This window comes from Hemitrygon akajei, chromosome 5 (assembly GCF_048418815.1).
Source record: "Hemitrygon akajei chromosome 5, sHemAka1.3, whole genome shotgun sequence".
In the NCBI taxonomy this organism is placed as follows: domain Eukaryota; kingdom Metazoa; phylum Chordata; class Chondrichthyes; order Myliobatiformes; family Dasyatidae; genus Hemitrygon; species Hemitrygon akajei.
This window is the reverse complement of record NC_133128.1, coordinates 154,806,020-154,824,110: the sequence shown is the minus strand read 5'-3', so window position 1 is coordinate 154,824,110 and position 18,091 is coordinate 154,806,020. Positions and strand designations below refer to the sequence as shown.

The window sequence follows — 18,091 nt, the reverse complement described above, 5'->3', positions numbered from 1 at the left end:
TCAATTTATAGATGGAGATTTAATTCAATATTACTAAAATGTCAAGATTTTTGTGATTTTATGAAAAAGCAGATTCAGTTCTTTTTAGATACAAATTCACATTCAGTTGATGATAAATTTATATTGTGGGAAGCAATGAAGGCATATTTGAGAGGTCAGATAATAAGTTATACTTCTAAAATTAAGAAGGAATATATGATAGAAATAGATCAATTGGAAAAAGAGATTACAAAATTAGAAAAAGAATCTCAAAGAAATATGACAGAAGAAAAACGAAGACAACTTATTAATAAGAAGTTACAATATAATACACTCCAGACATATCGAACAGAAAAAGCAATTATGAGAACTAAACAGAGATATTATGAACTAGGTGACAGATCACATAAGGTCCTTGCATGGCAGTTAAAAACAGACCAGACTTCTAAAACAATAAATGCAATTCGAACAAGAGTAAATAAAATTACTTATAAACCTTTAGAAATTAATGAAACTTTTAAGAATTTTTATTGAGTTGTATAAATCAGAATCACAAAATGATAATGTCAAGATAGAAAGGTTTTTATCACAAATAACTCTTCCAAAATTAAATATGGAAGAACAGAAGGGATTAGATATGCCTTTTACATTGAAAGAGGTCGAAGAAGCTCTAGGATCACTTCAAAGTAATAAATCTCCAGGAGAAGATGGTTTTCCACCTGAATTTTATAAAAAGTTTAAAGATTTATTAATTCCTCCTTTTATGGAGTTAATACATCAAGCGGAAAGAACGCATAAACTTCCAGAATTTTTTTCGACAGCTATTTTAATAGTATTGCCAAAAAAAGATAGAGATCTTTTAAAGCCAGCATCATATAGACCTATTTCTTTATTAAACACTGATTATAAAATAACAGCAACAATCTTATCTAACAGATTATCTAAATACTTACCAAAATTAGTACATATGGATCAAACAGGATTTATTAAAAATAGACAATCGGCAGATAATGTAACTCGGTTATTTAGTATAATTCATTTGGCGCAAAAGAGGGAGGAAATGAGTGTGGCAGTTGCTTTAGATGCAGAAAAAGCATTTGATAGATTGGAATGGGATTTTTTATTTAAGGTATTGGAAAAATATGGATTAGGAGTATCTTTTATAAAATGGATTAAAACCTTAAATACTAATCCCAAAGCTAAAATAGTGACAAATGGTCAAATTTCAACACCATTTCAGTTAACAAGGTCAACTAGGCAAGGTTGTCCATTATCACCTGCTTTATTCGTGTTGGCGATAGAACCATTAGCTGAATTAATTAGAATGGACCCAGATATTAAGGGTTTCAGAGTTAATCAGGAAGAATACAAGATTAACTTATTTGTTGATGATGTTCTGCTTTATTTAACAAACCCAATGCACTCGTTGCGTAAATTATCCTATAGATTAGAAGAATATGGGAAAATATCAGGTTACAAAATAAATTGGGATAAAAGTGAAATTTTACCTCTTACTAAAGGAGATTATAGTCAATGTCGATTAATAACTCAATTTAGATGGCCGGCAAATGGTATAAAATATTTAGGTATAAGAGTTGATAATGATATAAAGAACTTATATAAATTAAATTACTTACCATTATTGAAAAAAAATTCAAGAAGATCTTGATAAATGGATGGTATTACCAATAACATTAGTAGGTAGAGTAAATACCATAAAAATGAATATATTCCCTAGACTACAATACTTATTTCAATCACTACCAATACAACTACCCCAGAAGTTTTTTCAAGAGTTAAACAAATATGTGAGGAAGTTTCTTTGGAAAGGTAAGATGTCAAGAATATCGTTGGAAAAATTGACGTGGAAATTTGATCTAGGAGGGTTACAACTTCCAAATGTTAAGAATTATTATAAAGCAAATCAACTTAGATTTATTGCATCTTTTTTTGGGAAAGATAGACCGGCATGGATTAGAATAGAACTAGATAAAATAGGAGAAAATACACCAGAAGATTTTATACAGAAATGGGAATCTAAATGGATACGGGAAAAGAAAGAATCTCCTATATTAAAACATTTGATTGACTTATGGAATAAGATAAATGTTGATGATGAGACAAAGAAATCTTTATTAGCAAAGAGATCTTTAATTCAAAATAGACTTATTCCTTTTACAATGGATAATCAACTTTTATATAATTGGTTTCAAAAAGGTATTAGATATATAGGAGATTGTTTTGAAGGAGGTATATTAATGTCATTTGATCAATTAAAGAATAAATATAAAGTATCAAACAACACTCTTTTTTGTTACTTCCAACTAAGGGCTTATTTAAGAGAAAAATTAGGTCAAACAATGTTATTGCCGAAATCTACTGAAATAGAAACTTTAATTCAAAAAGGAAAGATTAAAAAATTTATTTCTTGTATGTATAACTTGATTCAAAAACAGGCAATTAAACAAGGAGTCCATAAGTCAAGACAAAAATGGGAAAGTGACTTGAATATTAAAATTGAAGAAACAAATTGGTCAAGACTATGTCTTGATAGTATGACAAATACAATAAATGTCCAGTTAAGATTAGTGCAATATAATTTTTTACATCAATTATATATTACACCACAAAAAATAAATAAATTAAACCCAAATTTATCCAATCAGTGTTTCCGATGTAACCAAGAAATCGGTACTTTTTTACATTCTACTTGGTCTTGTTCTAAAATTCAATCGTTTTGGACAAATTTAAGAGTTTTATTGGAACACAACTTCCACATAATCCAATATTATTTTTGCTAGGCAATATTGAAGGGATAAAACCGAAACCCAAATTGAATAAGTATCAGAAAGAATTTATAAAAATTGCACTGGCAGTAGCCAAAAAAGCTATTGCAGTTACTTGGAAATCGGATACATACTTAAGTATAGATCGTTGGAAGAAGGAAATTTATAGCTGTATTCCATTTGAAAAAATTACTTATAATTTAAGAGATAAATATGAAACATCTTTGAAAATTTGGCACCCTTATTTACAAAAGACAGGATTAAATATATAGGTGCTCCGAAGATGAAATAATTGGTTATTTGGGGAAAGAAATAAATATATATACTAAAGTTATTACGAACTCCATGGAGCATGTGGGGATCTTCCGATATCCAGGCACTCTTTTTTTTTCTTTCTTTCTTTTTTCTATAGGGGTGTTAGGGGGGAGGGGTTAAGGGGAGGGGGGAAGGGTATATATATTTTTTTTCATATATTTTCTTTTATTTCTGTAATTATTTGAAAACTCAATAAAAAAAGTTTATTAAAAAAAAGAATTTACCATCTAGATCGAACATTCAACACCTTACCGATACATTTTTATTCACTTGTCTGTTACTGTTAGCAGATCTACTAACCTTATTTCCACGTGAAACACTAATTTTAATTAACCTCCATTTGCAAACATTGAGCTCACCATCTCCTTTAAGATACTCTTAGACAAAATTTAAGACAAGTCATTTGGTCATCCTCCTTAAAGTACCTCCTGCTTACTATTTACCCTTCTATATTTTTACATCTCTCCTTATATGATTTCAAAATCATTTTCTATTCATAAGTATATGGATAACCTGAATTACCTTAAGCAATCAACTTCAAGTTTTTAAGAATTGCTTTCCACATTTTATTTATTTATTTTTATTTAGAGATATTACAGTGCGCAACAGGCCCTTCCAGCCTAACGAGCTGCCAAGCAAACCACCTATTTAAAACTAGCCTAATCACAGGACAATTTACAATGACCAATTGCCCTATAAACAGGCATGTCTTTGACCTGTGGGAGGAAATTAGAGCACCTGGAGTTAACTCACATGCTCACAGGAAGAATGTACAAAATTTCTTACAGAAGACACCAGAATTGAACTCCAAACTCCAATGCTCCGAGCTGTAATAGCGGACACTAACCACTACACTACCGTGGTGCCCTACATGGTACTATGACACATACTGTAGGATTATAAAAGTAATGTATCACGTAGGTACCTTGCTTGGTTCTGTATTTTCTGTGGGCTATTACAACAGTTGTTGACGTTGCAGTAAATCTCAGACTTGTGCACTGGCATGCTGACATTTGGGAAGGCTGCAGTAAATTATGTGCTAGTGAAGGTAACGATAAAAGAATGAAAGAGCAATTGATGGGCATGTAAGGCAGAAAAAACTGAAGGGCTACAGAGAAATGAGGAAGGGAGGAATGAGACACATAGGATTGCTCCGTTGGGAGCTATCATGGATCTGGTGGGATAAATAGCCTCCTTGTTGCTACAAGTTGCTGCTGAATGCACAACGGACTATATTAACTTTTGTGTGGATGCAGTTGTCCCTGTTAGAACTGTTCGCTGCTATCCCAATAATAAGCCCTGGATCACTAGTCACATCAAAGGCCTCCTAAACCAGAAGAAGAGGGCCTTTAAAGATGGTGATCAGTTGGAGCTTAAAAGAGTTCAGAAGGAACTCAGAGTACAGATAAGGGGGGCAAAGGAGCAGTATAGGAGGAAGCTAGAACAAAAGCTGCAGAAAAAAAGCATGAAGGAGGTGTGGGATGGGATGAAGATCATCACCGGATGCGGTGCAAAGCGGGGGGCGAACATAAGTGGAGATGTGGAGAAAGCGAACCAGCTGAACAACTTCTTCAACAGGTTCGACAGCTCAATCTCATCCTCACCGCAGAAATCCACACCAGGCTTACTTCCCTCACAGGAAAATAGCCACTCACAGGAGACCTTGCCCACGCCCAGGATTACGGCTGCACAGGTGGAAGGTCAACTGAGGAAGATCTGTACCAGCAAGGCGGCTGGACCGGATGGAGTTTCCCCACGATTACTGAGGGCCTGTGCGACTGAGCTGGGAGAACCACTACAGCGCATCTTCAACATGAGCCTGGAGCAGAGAAGAGTACCCAGACAGTGGAAAACATCCTGTATTGTCCCGGTACCAAAGAAACCACAACCAAAGGAGTTGAATGACTTCAGACCTGTTGCCTTGACGTCGCACGTGATGAAGACCATGGAGCGGCTGATAATACAGAATCTGAGGCCACAAACCAGGCACGCCCCGGATCCTCTTCAGTTTGCGTATAAGGAGAAGGTGGGAGTGGAGGATGCTATCACGTATTTGCTGCACAAATCACTCTCTCACCTAGAGGGGGTCAGTTGTGCAGTGAGGATTACATTCCTTGACTTCTCTAGTGCCTTTAACACCATCCAGCCCAAGATCTTAAGGCACAAACTAACGGAGATGGGAGTAGACTCTCACATGGTGGATTGGATAGTGGACTACTTGACAGATAGACCTCAGTATGTGCGGTTGGGAGACTGTAGGTCTGACACGGTGGTCAGCAGCACAGGGGCGCCGCAGGGAACCGTACTCTCTCCAGTCCTGTTCACCCTGTACACATCAGACTTCCAATATAACTCGGAGTCCTGCCATGTGCAGAAGTTCGCTGATGACACGGCCATAGTGGGGTGTGTCAGGAATGGACAGGAGGAGGAGTATAGGAAACTGATACAGGACTTTGTGATATGGTGCAACTCAAACTACCTGCGTCTCAATATCACCAAGACCAAGGAGATGGTGGTGGACTTTAGGAGATCTAGGCCTCATATGGAGCCAGTGATCATTAATGGAGAATGTGTGGAGCAGGTTAAGACCTACAAGTATCTGGGAGTACAGTTAGACGAGAAGCTAGACTGGACTGCCAACACAGATGCCTTGTGCAGGAAGGCACAGAGTCGACTGTACTTCCTAAGAAGGTTGGCGTCATTCAATGTCTGTAGTGAGATGCTGAAGATGTTCTATAGGTGAGTTGTGGAGAGCGCCCTCTTCTTTGTGGTGGCGTGTTGGGGAGGAAGCATTAAGAAGAGGGACGCCTCACGTCTTAATAAGCTGGTAAGGAAGGCGGGCTCTGTCGTGGGCAAAGTACTGGAGAGTTTAACATCGGTAGCTGAGCAAAGGGCGCTGAGTAGGCTACGGTCAATTATGGATAACTCTGAACATCCTCGACATAGCACCATCCAGAGACAGAGAAGCAGTTTCAGCGACAGGTTACTATCGATGCAATGCTCCTCAGACAGGATGAAGAGGTCAATACTCCCCAATGCCATTAGGCTTTACAATTCTACCGCCAGGACTTAAGAACTTTTTAAAAGCTATTATTAATGCTTTTTGAGATAGTGATTTAGATGTATATCATATTTTTTTACTGAGTTAAGTATTGTATGTAATTAGTTTTGCTACAACAAGTGTATGGGACATTGGAAAAAAGTTGAATTTCCCCATGGGGATGAATAAAGTATCTATCTATCTATCTATCAAGTATGTAAAAAGTTTGCTGAAATTCACCAGCTCTTGTGCAGAGTCTGCAGGCACATTCAAATTGTGTGCCAAGGAAGAAACAAAATACGTTGCATATTGTAATTTACATTTGGTTGTTATTAAGTATTTCAAATTGCTAAGCATTTTATTTGTTTATTTTTTTTAAATTACTTTTCTTTAATGTTTTCAAATATTTCTGATTGCCTGCCCTATTTAAACCACTGATGAACTGTGGCATCTCTGACAGACAGATTTGCAAACAGTTGCACTTCCACTGAAGTCTTATGGGCAGGCCTTGCTTCATCCCCCATCCCACTCACATTATTTGAGGCCCAATTGCTGCATAGAACCTGACAACTCAATTTCAGGACTACTTCAGCTGGCACCATCAACTTTCTGGATCCTGAGAAGATACTCTCAGGAAAATCAACAACAACGGCAATGAATGCCGTCAACGGGTTCTGTTCAGAAACAGTATGGTTGTTACATTTTCTTTAAGAGATATGACAATAAGACTCCAAAGCAAACAAAGACAAGCACATTGACTACAGTGTGCAAGTGTAATTATATTTTTTTAAAAACTGTTGATACTGAAAGTCACAAATAAGAAAAATAAACACCAAAACCGTTGAATGCTGTTCTTCTGTTCAGAGATGTAGCCTAACCCGCTGAGTACTTCCAGCAATTTCTGTTTCTATATAGAACTTACTGTAGTTCACCAAGACTCCAGGGAAGATCTTCAGCTCTTATTTTTGTTTGTTTTTAATCTAATTGGGCCAATCTGCCAGATTCTTTGTCCCTTCAGTTTCAGTAGGAGTGAAAAGTTGGAAATTGTAATGAAGCTGAAGGGACAAAGAATCTTGCTTTGTAATCTGAATAACCAAGTGGAAATAGTACCTTTGGAAATGAGGAAATTTTGTACTGTTTTAGGGAAATGCATGAAAAATCAATTTGCATTTTTCTTATTTAACCTACATATTAAAGAGGCAAAATAATGGGGTGTGCAACATTGGTTTCAAAGCTAAAAAATCCTGATGTGTGGCTCACTTGCCAATTTCCAAGGAAAATCCATAATAAACATAATATAAATAAATAATAACCAACACTACAAAATAAAGGAATTTCCCAAGAGTCAAGGAATCAAGATAAATTATAAAGAACTCAAGAATCCATGAACTGTGAGATTAGCCTAGTACTAATAGCATAACTGTTAGGTATCAATTGGGAGTTATGAAATTATGGATACCATAATTATGGATTAACTAAATGAGAACCAGTCTTATAGAAATAAAACCTGTACATAATTTAACTTCCAATTGATATTCTGTGGCTAGTGAAACCAGTTACTGAGTATACTGTTCCAATGAAACTATATAGGGAAATACAGGATGAACGTTCTTACTATTAGCACAGGGTTAAAGGGGTATCCCCACGACTCAAGGCACAGTTCAGGACAATCTGTTTTGTCACAATCTTCTGGTTAGTTGCACATTTATGGTAAAGTTCCTTCAAAACTTTAACAAACGGGTTATGTTTTGGGTGTTTGGCATTTGGAACAGACACCAGTAATGAAAAGGGGTATGTTAAAAGATATGTAAAGGGGTTCTACTAGTTACATTGAGCTGCCATTGGAAATCTGTAATTCACTATACAGTATTCCAAATGTTAAAGTGAAGTAGGTGATCATAGCAAATGAAACTATCATTAATCATTTATTAGCTTCATTGTAGCTTAGTTTTAATCCTTTATGATCTTATATTGGAAGATAAATCATTGTATCAGGAGAGTGAGATTCCTTTGGAATTTCCTGGACTCACTCTTTCTCACTCCTGGAGGTTTGCTGTGTGAATAAAGACATTTGTATTTATTTCCCAGTTACAGCCTCCACCCATGTGGCTCAATTTTAATCAGTCATGGCAGCAACATCAATAAGAAATTCACCAGACTCATGAGGATTAAGAATCAATCAGGTATCAAAGATGACAGTAAATGACTATGATTGGATGCAGGTTTCCTTCACCTTCATGAATAGATGATGTGAGCTCCACCCGGAATTGGAGCTGACCGCTGACATGATCAGTTGGAAGTCTCCTGCACAGATTGTAGCTTACGGTCTGGTCCCTGAAACAAGAAATGACTCAATATGATTTGCCTTTTAAAGACAAGGATGTTAAAGATTTAATATTTTTACAATAAACTGATATAAAGCACTTCATTTGGTTTACTATGATGACTGTTTATTATTTCATCATTCTAATGGTTCCAAGGTTACAAATTTCATCTGGGGAAAATATAATATCCTTCAACTCTTTGAGGCATAGTGTAAAGAATAATTAATATACTCTGAAGTATAAAGTGCCGAGCAGAAGGAAGCTCCCAGTGCATCACACCAAGATGTCTCAAAATTTAAAATATAATGCACCTAACGATCTTGATGTGGCATTTTTCAATTGTCAATAGAAACTGAAAAGTCATTTTTATACATTTCCTGAAAAATCGGCAACCACATAGAAAAAAATCCCTATGATTAATGGGTTGGATTCTGTTAATGGGCAAGCTAGTAGGTCCTTGGAGATGCCCCACATTTCTCCGTCTGTGCCGGGCAGTACAGATGTACAGAATGCACTGGAGAGTAGAGCACCACATGCAACCTCTGGCTTTACCACTGTACAAAGGCCATTCACTGAGTTGTTCCACTGGGGTAAAATACACTTTGTAGCTGGCCGTTCAATTTTACACCAGCCATGCCCAGTACATTTAGCTGAACCTCATTTGAAAAGGTAACTTGTTCACTTTTCCTTATTTCAGCTCAACATTTATGTTTTAATTAATGCTATCTACAATGCATTGTTTAATTAATTTTCCCCCCCAACTGTTCCCAAATCCCTCTGACCATCAGGAACATTTGGCAACTAATATCAAAGCATTCCATGACCTGCAGCCAACTAAGCATTTGTAGCTGCTGCATCTCATGGGAAGACCAGCGCTACCATGCCAACAGGACATCAGAAAAATTCTCCTCAGTCATTCTGTAAGGATTGGCCCGGCGCGGCCTGGCTCTTGCTCTTTTGTTTTTGTAGCGTGTTTCAATATTCACTGAATTTAACAAAAAAGGATCACACTTCTCATCTCTCAACAGTATTAAACACAGAAACATTTGAATGTATCCACGGAAAATTTTTAAATGTCCAAAAGACATCTGTTCAAATTAATACACGAGCAATGAACTGCCTTTCTTGCCTCACTCAGATCAAACAATGAAATATTTCTGGTGTTTTCACTGTTGTCGTGCACAATTGCAACATCATTTTGAGTGAGCTGCTGTGCACAAACAACATGCAATAACAGCCAAGTGACCTGCTTCAATCCTATTAACAGCTTTCTCTTTGGCCAAGATTTAGAGGTAACATCCCTGTTTCATCAAAAAGGTGTTTTTACATCCACATGGAGGAGAAGCCTGAGCTTTGATTTAATCCAAAAAAGTGGCACCTCCCACATTCTCTCAGGACCATCTTGTTATCAGCCCAGGATTTTATGCTAGAGTCTCTGCAGTGAGATTTGAAATTGTAACACTGCATTTCAGCTTCATTTGTCCATCAGTTTTTTTGCTTCCCTTAAATTATAACAATTATTGAATTCACACTGAGCTCTTACAGCTCCTCTGGTACTAATAGCATTTAAGTGAACTGGCTTTCTTTTTATTTACTTGTCTCCTCCCTACTACCTTTTTGGGAACAGGAAATTAATGACAAAGGCTGTCTAGATTCGCTGAATACATATTGCCTTCATAACATATCCGAAAGTCACACAACAGAAATAAAAGATGCAGCATGATTGCAGAAATCCCTGCAGCTTGAAAACAGCATGTTCTGTGGATTATCCTAGCCCAGTGCTTTGAAGATACAACCAGAATGCAATAGATTTGTTCTCAGACTCTAAATCACTGGGTCACATTAGAACTTTTTTTTACAAATAATATATTGTAAAAACAAAAATAGCCTTAATAAAACAAGCTTCCAACCTCATTTTTATTTGATGGAAAGTGTATTCAATTGTAATTGCATCAAAGTAAGTTGCAAATTGTTATACAAGGTGTATTTTTGATAACTGTCAACTATTTATTTCCCTTCATAGATACTGCCTGACTTCCTGAGCTTCCCAGCATTTTACATGTGTTTTTCAAGATAACCAGCGTCTGCACAATCTGTGTTTTAGACTTGGAAGAAGCAAACATAATTGAATATCGAATATTATTTTAATTCCTTAACCATTTACTCATTATTAAATGAGGCAACCTCTACAAATTCTTCTGGGGAACAAGGTGATGGGGTGCGAGTTTATGAATTTAAGAATGTGGTAGATTCAAAGAAGGCCGAAGGGAAAAGAATACACAATTTTTTTTTAAAGTACTCGGAAGGTGACTTAACCTGTGGAGAAAACATGAGCCACACATCCCAATTAATTTCAGATAATTCACGACGAATTCTTAAGATGCATATGAATGCAAATGAAAATCAAAAAGGCTCAACCAAACGAGGCCTTTTATCCTCCCATACCGAATGATATTAGGTAGAATTTATGAGGTACAACAACCTCTTACCTAATGTCAGTAAGGCCAAAAAGCTGATTATTGCCTTCAGGAGAAGGAAAGCATAGGACATAAGCTGATCCTCATGAGAGGATCAGAAGTGGCAAGGGTTAGCAACTTTAAATTCCTCGGTGCCTTCATTTCGAAGACCTATCCTGAGCTAGCACATAATTGAAACTATGAAGAAAGTTTGGCAGTGCCTCTACTTCCTTAGGAGTTTGTGAAGATTCAGTATGACATCTAAAACTTTGACAAACTTCTACAGATGTGCAGTGGAGAGAAAACTGACTGGCTGATCACAGCCTGGTATGGAAACACCAATGCCCCTGAATGGAAAATCCTACAAAAAGTAGTGGATGCAGCCCAGTCCATCATACATAAAGCTCTCCCCAACATTGAGCACATTTACATGGAGCACTGTTGCAGTAAAAGAGCATCCATCATCAGGGACCCCACCACCCTGGTCATGCTCTCTTCTCACTGCTGTCATCAGGAAGATGGTACAGGCCTCTCTGGACTCACACCACCAGGTTCAGGAACAGTTCCTACCCTTCAAACATCAGACTCTCGAACCAAAGGAGATAACTTCACTCAACCTCACTTGCCCACAATTAAAATGTTCCCACAACCTAAGGATTAATTTTCAAAGACACTTTTTCTCTTGTTCTTGATATTTTTTGGTTATTTATTTAATATTATTATTTCTTTTGTATTTGCACAGTTTAGTATCTTTTGCACACTAGTTTGAATGCCCAAGTTGGTGTAGTCCTCCTATAGTTTTGACTTATTGAGCGTGCCACAAGAAAATGAATCTCAGGGCTATATATGGTGACATAAATGTACTTTGATAATAAATCTACTTTGAACTTTGAACAACATGGTGGTGTACTCCTGTTCATGGAGCTCGCCGATCAGCCGCATTTTCAATATTTCCAGCTGCGGCTTGAAGTTAGGTGCCTTCAGGAAGAGGGCTTGCTCTGTGAACACGAATTCTAGTCAGTGTTGTGAACTGAAATGGAGCAGGAGCCAGAACATCAAGGCAGCAGTCAAATGATTGCTCTCTCTTGATGGTGAATGAGAGTTCGCTGCCCATTCTTGAGTCGAGGAACTCGAAATAAAAAGTGATGCTTCAGACTGTGTCTGTAACTTCAAAGCAGCAACTGCTTGTCTCTCTCTTGTTAGTGAGAGAGAGTAAGCTGGGGGGGGATGTCAAATTGTTGGGATGAATAGTTGGTGTTTGATGTACTGTATAACATGGCCTCTCTTTGGCGCTTTGCAGTTGTTTGCATGGTGGGTGACGGGAGTGCTGATGCTTCCTGTTAGAATCAGTGGGGGGAGGAATGATGCTGCTTGTTGCTGGTTGTGCATGGGGGGGTGGGGGCTTTGGGGTTCTTAAGTTTTTCCCCATTACTCATTCTTTAGGGATTTTTTCTTCTGTTTTGAGGATGTCTGTGGAGAGTAAGGATTTCAGGTTGTATATTTTATACTTTCTCTGATATTAGATGGAACCATTGAACATGACTGGTGGCAACAGGCCAACATGCTTTCCATTTTCCCAAGACAAATTATAGCTAAATAAAGCAAAATGCAAAAGATGACAAAGGTATTAGCCTTGCATCAATATGTAAGAAAACATAATGCAACAAGTTGATGCTTGGGATTATCTGTGCCGCAACAAAAGCAGGGATAATCCTGCCTTATAAATCTCATTGACTCCTTAAAGGAGGTGATGTGTCAAATGCACCATGGAATGTCTTATGATTGGTATAACTTATTTCAAACACACATTTTACAAAGTACTCTGTGATTGGTTGTTAAGTAAGCATGAATCAAAAGGGATTGAGGTTGAAATCTATAAATGAATAATAATAAAAGCTTCTGGTTTAAGATGGCACTACTGAACAAGAGTGACAGCTTACTGGTGGATCTCACAGCAAGGAATTCCACTAAATTACTAATAAGACTTTTTAACATGGAAAATTTTGGTAAATGATCACTGCAAACAATTAAGAGGCAAGCAAAGGCAAAACTGATCAGAGGGTCAAAGCATGCAAGTGCGAGGCAGAGCCAAAAGGGGGTCGAGAAATGTTCCAGGAGAAGATACAGTCGGAATTGGAATTGGAGATCTAGTTGGAGCAATCAGAGAGGAGAAAAGCTGAAGTGAAGCTGTTTCAGAGTCCGTCCACCTCGGCCAGGAGCGAGGTTTGATCCATCTAATCACCACACCGATTTGGAATGGTTGAGTGCGGGCAGGAAGCGGCAGGCCAGAAAATGTGGTTGTGGCGGGGCCGGGACTCAGGCCCAATTTCGGAGGATGAACCGGAGCTTAAACAATTTAAATGCTGGGCCAGGTGGACTGAAAAGGCAAGGTGTTGGGAATGGAGGCAAGGGTCGAGCTGGTTCTGCTCCATAACGTTTTCACTCTCCTCGGCACTGAGGCCGTGTCATGCTGACTGCTGTGAGCGTAGCAACTGGCCTCTGAGTAAAAGCCCGAGACTGAGCTCACTCCAGCTGCTCCCTGCATCTGGTTTATAGACTCAATTTCAACAGACTGCTGATGCTTGCTTTATTCTTTTCATTTGATCTCCCTCTCCCTCTCGTTCATCTTGGGACTGGCTGTTAAGCAGAAGAACCTCCAGGTTGTATAATTTATAAATACTTGGAAAATAAAATCAACTTTGAATTCTAAATACACCAAAGGAACAAAACACCAAGCAATATCTCAGCTGAAGAGAGAATCATGTTGAAGACAGTACTGTAGGGATCAGATCATACAATTCTCTCATTTCTAATTTATATTAGCAACTATCTGAAGCTCAATGCAAATGTTTAGATTTTAGATGATGCATAGCTGATAGGGCCAGTTGAATCTAAGGATGGGCAGATGAACTTTACACAAATAAGTAATGTAATCACGATCAAGGTAAACATTCAAAGAGACCCATGAAAACAGAAAACTATAGTGTTAAAATACTCAGCGGGTGAGGCAGCATCGGTGGAGAAAGCACTAGATACACACCTGCACTAAATGGATATACTACATACAGAATCAGAACACAGAACAGCACAGGCCCTTGACCCATGATGTTGTGCTGACCTTCTCTAAGATCAATCTGACCTTTCCCTCCCATGTAATAACCCTCCATTTTTCTTTCAGCTATGCGCCTATCTAAGAATCTCTTAACCGTCCCTAATCTATCTGCCAGTACCACTTCCCCCTTTACTTTACTCCATTCAGTTTAAAATTATAGCCCTTCACATTAGTAAAGTCTCTGGAGGTCCTCTCGGTCTATGCCTCTTACCATTTTATACATGTCTGCTAAGTCAACTCTCAACTACTTCACTTCAAAGACAAAAGCCCGAGCTCAATCAACATTTCCTCATAAAACGTGCTCTCCAATCCAGGCAGCATCCTGGTAATCTCCTCAGAACCCTCCCTAAAGCTTCCATCCTTTCCTATAGAGAGGCAACCAGAACTGAACACAATATTCCAAGTGTGTGTAACGCCCCGGTTCATATGTTTTACTGCCATGCTGTAGGTATTTCAACTTAGCAGTTCTGTAAGAGCAGTCTGTTCTGCTTTCAGCCAGTTTGGGTTTGTGCTAAAGATAAGGGGTTGTGATGTCCATGCTTAACAATGTAATGTCCCAATCAGGATGGTAGAATTGGGAGAAGGTTCTAGAGAAGGCTGAGCGGAGAGGTTTTCACGACGGACACTGGTGTGGGTCGTGGTCTTTTTGGTGGGAGCTGGGAGCAGACAGGAGGGAAGATGGTTGAGGATGACGTCCCAGTTGCACAAGGTGCTCTGTGCACGTGTATGGCTTCAAGGAGGAGGGACCAATATTCCCGTGGGAGCCTGTTAGTTCGAGATGGATTTCGAGCAACATTAGGAAGGTGGCGTGTGCTTTCACACAGACTGTGGGTCCAGTGCAAGAGTTAAAGACAAATTCAAGATGAGCTCCAGCTCAAGCACTCATTTGGACTGCGTTAACTGTAATGGGCCCTTTTTATTTTTTTACTTTTCTTTTTCCTACTAATAGTTCGATAAAGTTGAAATTTGTAAATAAATTTTCTTTAGAATTGAATGCAGTGTACGATCTGTTATTTCTTGCTGATTAGTAATTGCAAGTGGGTAGCACTTACACAGTATTCGCTCAGTGATCGAAACATCCAGGCTCTCCCGGTCTGGTGGAACTCAGGTCATATCGACCCTAGACGTATAGAATTCGAGAAAGGTGTTTTCTCACCGCTGAGTCCAGTGAGGGGCTAACGAGCTGTGTTTCTAGAGACACCCAGTAAAAGAGCGTTTCACACGGATAGTGTAGGCCACAATGGGACATCGATAGGATGCAGAGCTGAACACAGAGTACAGGGCTAATGGCAGGATTCTTAGCCGTATGGAGGAAGAACATTACTGCTGCAGTATGGAGCTGCAACATTACCCCAAGACTCAAACTCAATCACCAAATGAAAGACAACACCCCACATGCCTTCTTAACTACCCTATCAACTTGTGTGGCAACACTGAGGGATCTATGAACCTGCAACACAAGATCCCTCTATTTCACACTGCTAAGGATCCTGCCATTGACCCTGCACTCTGTCTTCAAAGCTGACCTTCCAAAATGTGTCACTGTACACAGCCCAGCTCTGCATCCTATTGATGTCCCATTGTAACCTATGGCAACTTTTTACACTTTCCACAACTCCATCAATCTTTCTTATCTGCAAACTTACTAACCCACCGTTCCACTTCCTCATCCAAGTCATTTACCAAAAAAGCGAAAGAGCAGGAATCCCAGAACAACAATACACACAAAATGCTGGAGGAACTCAGCAGTCCCGACAGCATCTGTACCAGAACAGATTGAGCTGAGGAAAAACCAACTGAAAATCAAAAAATTCAAAGCATGAAAATGAGGTATTCCAATGAATAATGCTGGAAAAAGCTGAGGACAGATTTCAAGGACATGGATTTTGATTTTAGAAAACTTGACAATTAATAGATACATTATTTTACTCAATTTATTTAGAGATACAGCAAGGTACAAGCCCTTCCAGCCCAACAAGACCATGCCACTCAATTAGACATGTAACCAAACAAGCAGTGAGTCTTTGGAATGTGGGTGGAAACCGGAGCTAGCAGAGGAAACCCACGTGGTTGCAAGAACATACAAACTCCTTACAGACAAAGGTGGAATGGAACCCAGGTCACTGGCACTGTAATTATGTTACGCTAACCACTACGCAAAGCAGTTATCAACACCAAATGCAAGTTAAACAGTACAAACCAGCCCAAAAGTACAATGCAAAGTAGTGGAGGTTTGTGCTCAAACCATTCACAGTAGTCCAGTACTGAGAAAACACCAGGTAAGATATCTAACCCCCCCCCCATGTAACTGAGACACAAGGCACTGAAGTCTTGAGCAAGGCTGTGAGAAAGCAGAAAAACAGTCTGCAAATGCCAAGGAACTGATCTCTGAGGAAATGCCTCATGTTTACAATCCTAAAAAAAAAGTGAAGTTTAGATCCAGAAATGCATTTAAGTTCAGTAACAGAGTGACAAGTTGGCTGGATAAGCTAAAGAGCACCAAAAGGTTGTCCATATCTGGGTAAATTCTGGTGCTCTGTGGTAAATAGGAACCTTTGCTACTAGGTGAAGAAGCAGAATGGAAGGGATCTTCATGTACATTCTGTTTTTTTCCTTAACTTACGTTGATACAAAATTAACAATACAATATAGATAAGGACAGCAGCAAACTATAAGCATCAGAATCAGCAGCAGATATACTCCAGTCCTTCCACTTGCCAGATGCTGCTTCACTTCTAGGGAACATGGAAAAGAGATTTACCATCTCAATGACTTGCAGCATTCAATGTCTACTCAAAGTTTTGAATAACAATTTGCCAATGGAAGTGTAATTGTTCCAAATTAATGGCTTATTTTGTTAATAAATTTTTTCACTGATATATGTACAGCCATGGGTTTTGCTAAAATGCACCACCTTATTCTTGAGCTCAATAGGATACTGTATGTCACTTTCATAATTTGCTCCAGTTTTAATATAAAACATTTAATGCACATTTTTAAAGCCTCCAAAAGCAATTTTAGCAAACATAGTTTTCAGAAGAATGGAGAAGATCTTGGTTGGCAAAAGATTTTACTCATTATCACAGGAAGAAAAGGCATGTATTTCACATAATCTCAGCAAATAATCCATTCCATTTCAAATGCCAAATTAATTTGACACCTGAGTTCACATCTAATAATTTTGGAAAGCAAAATTTGGTACCAGTCAAAAATTGTCATAAATCACCAGTGGAAAAACTATTTAAGCATCTCTTTGCAATTAATTATTTTATCCCTGGTGACAATCTAATAAGTCAAACAGTATATTTTCCATTAAGTTCAAAAACCTTCTTACAATAACGTGTTCAAAATGTCATTCCTTCCCATTTATGGTCATTCACTATGCTGATCGTCTCTTGTAAGGAAGGTGAAATGCAGTTGAACAGAAAAATAGAACAGTACAGCATGATCTTGTGCCGACCATTAAACCCAACTCCAAGATCAATCTAACACTTCCCTCCTACATAGCCCATAACCCTCCATTTTCCTTTCATCCATACGGCTAAGACTCTGTTAAATGTCTCTAATGTATCAGCTTCCACCACCATCCACCCCAATACTATCTGTGCAAAAAACCTACCACTAAACATGTTCTCTAAACATTGCTCCACTCACTTTAAAAGCATGTTCTCTGGTATTAGCTATTACCAACCTGGGAAAAGGGTACAGGTTGTCAACTCTATCTATGCCTTTTAACATCTTATACATCTCTATCAAGTTGCCTTTCATCCTCCTTCACGCCAAAGAAAAAAGCCTGTTGGCTATGAAGGAATTAAAATTTAGAAGAAATCAGCAGACTCGAATGAATCAAGCCGAGTGGAAATGTCTTTGTCATTGCCAATGTGGTAGAAGGAATGGAGACTGACATTCTGTGAAGCTACCCTACATTCTGTGAGCTGCCTTGTGAACTGTTTTTGCTCATGACCAGCTGTATCAAAATGCTTTAAATGACACTCCTGATAATCTGCTGAACTGGAGATAATTTCCAAATAAGAAGTTATTTGTGAGGTGTTCTTTGGTACGATAGAACATGCAAGTTC

The 18,091-nt window shown here is 38.4% G+C and overlaps 1 protein-coding gene across 10 annotated transcripts in view; it reads right to left on the bottom strand.

Moving 5' to 3' along the window:
• The window catches only part of LOC140728349 (E3 ubiquitin-protein ligase HECW2-like), a 318,336-nt gene that overhangs the window by 121,593 nt on the left and 178,652 nt on the right, over positions 1-18,091 (bottom strand). For all 10 annotated transcript variants that reach the window (XM_073046945.1, XM_073046950.1, XM_073046949.1 and 7 more), the window contains one exon: positions 8,354-8,454. In XM_073046945.1, the coding sequence (XP_072903046.1) occupies positions 8,354-8,454 (101 nt within the window). The remainder of the gene's footprint in view (positions 1-8,353; positions 8,455-18,091) is intronic.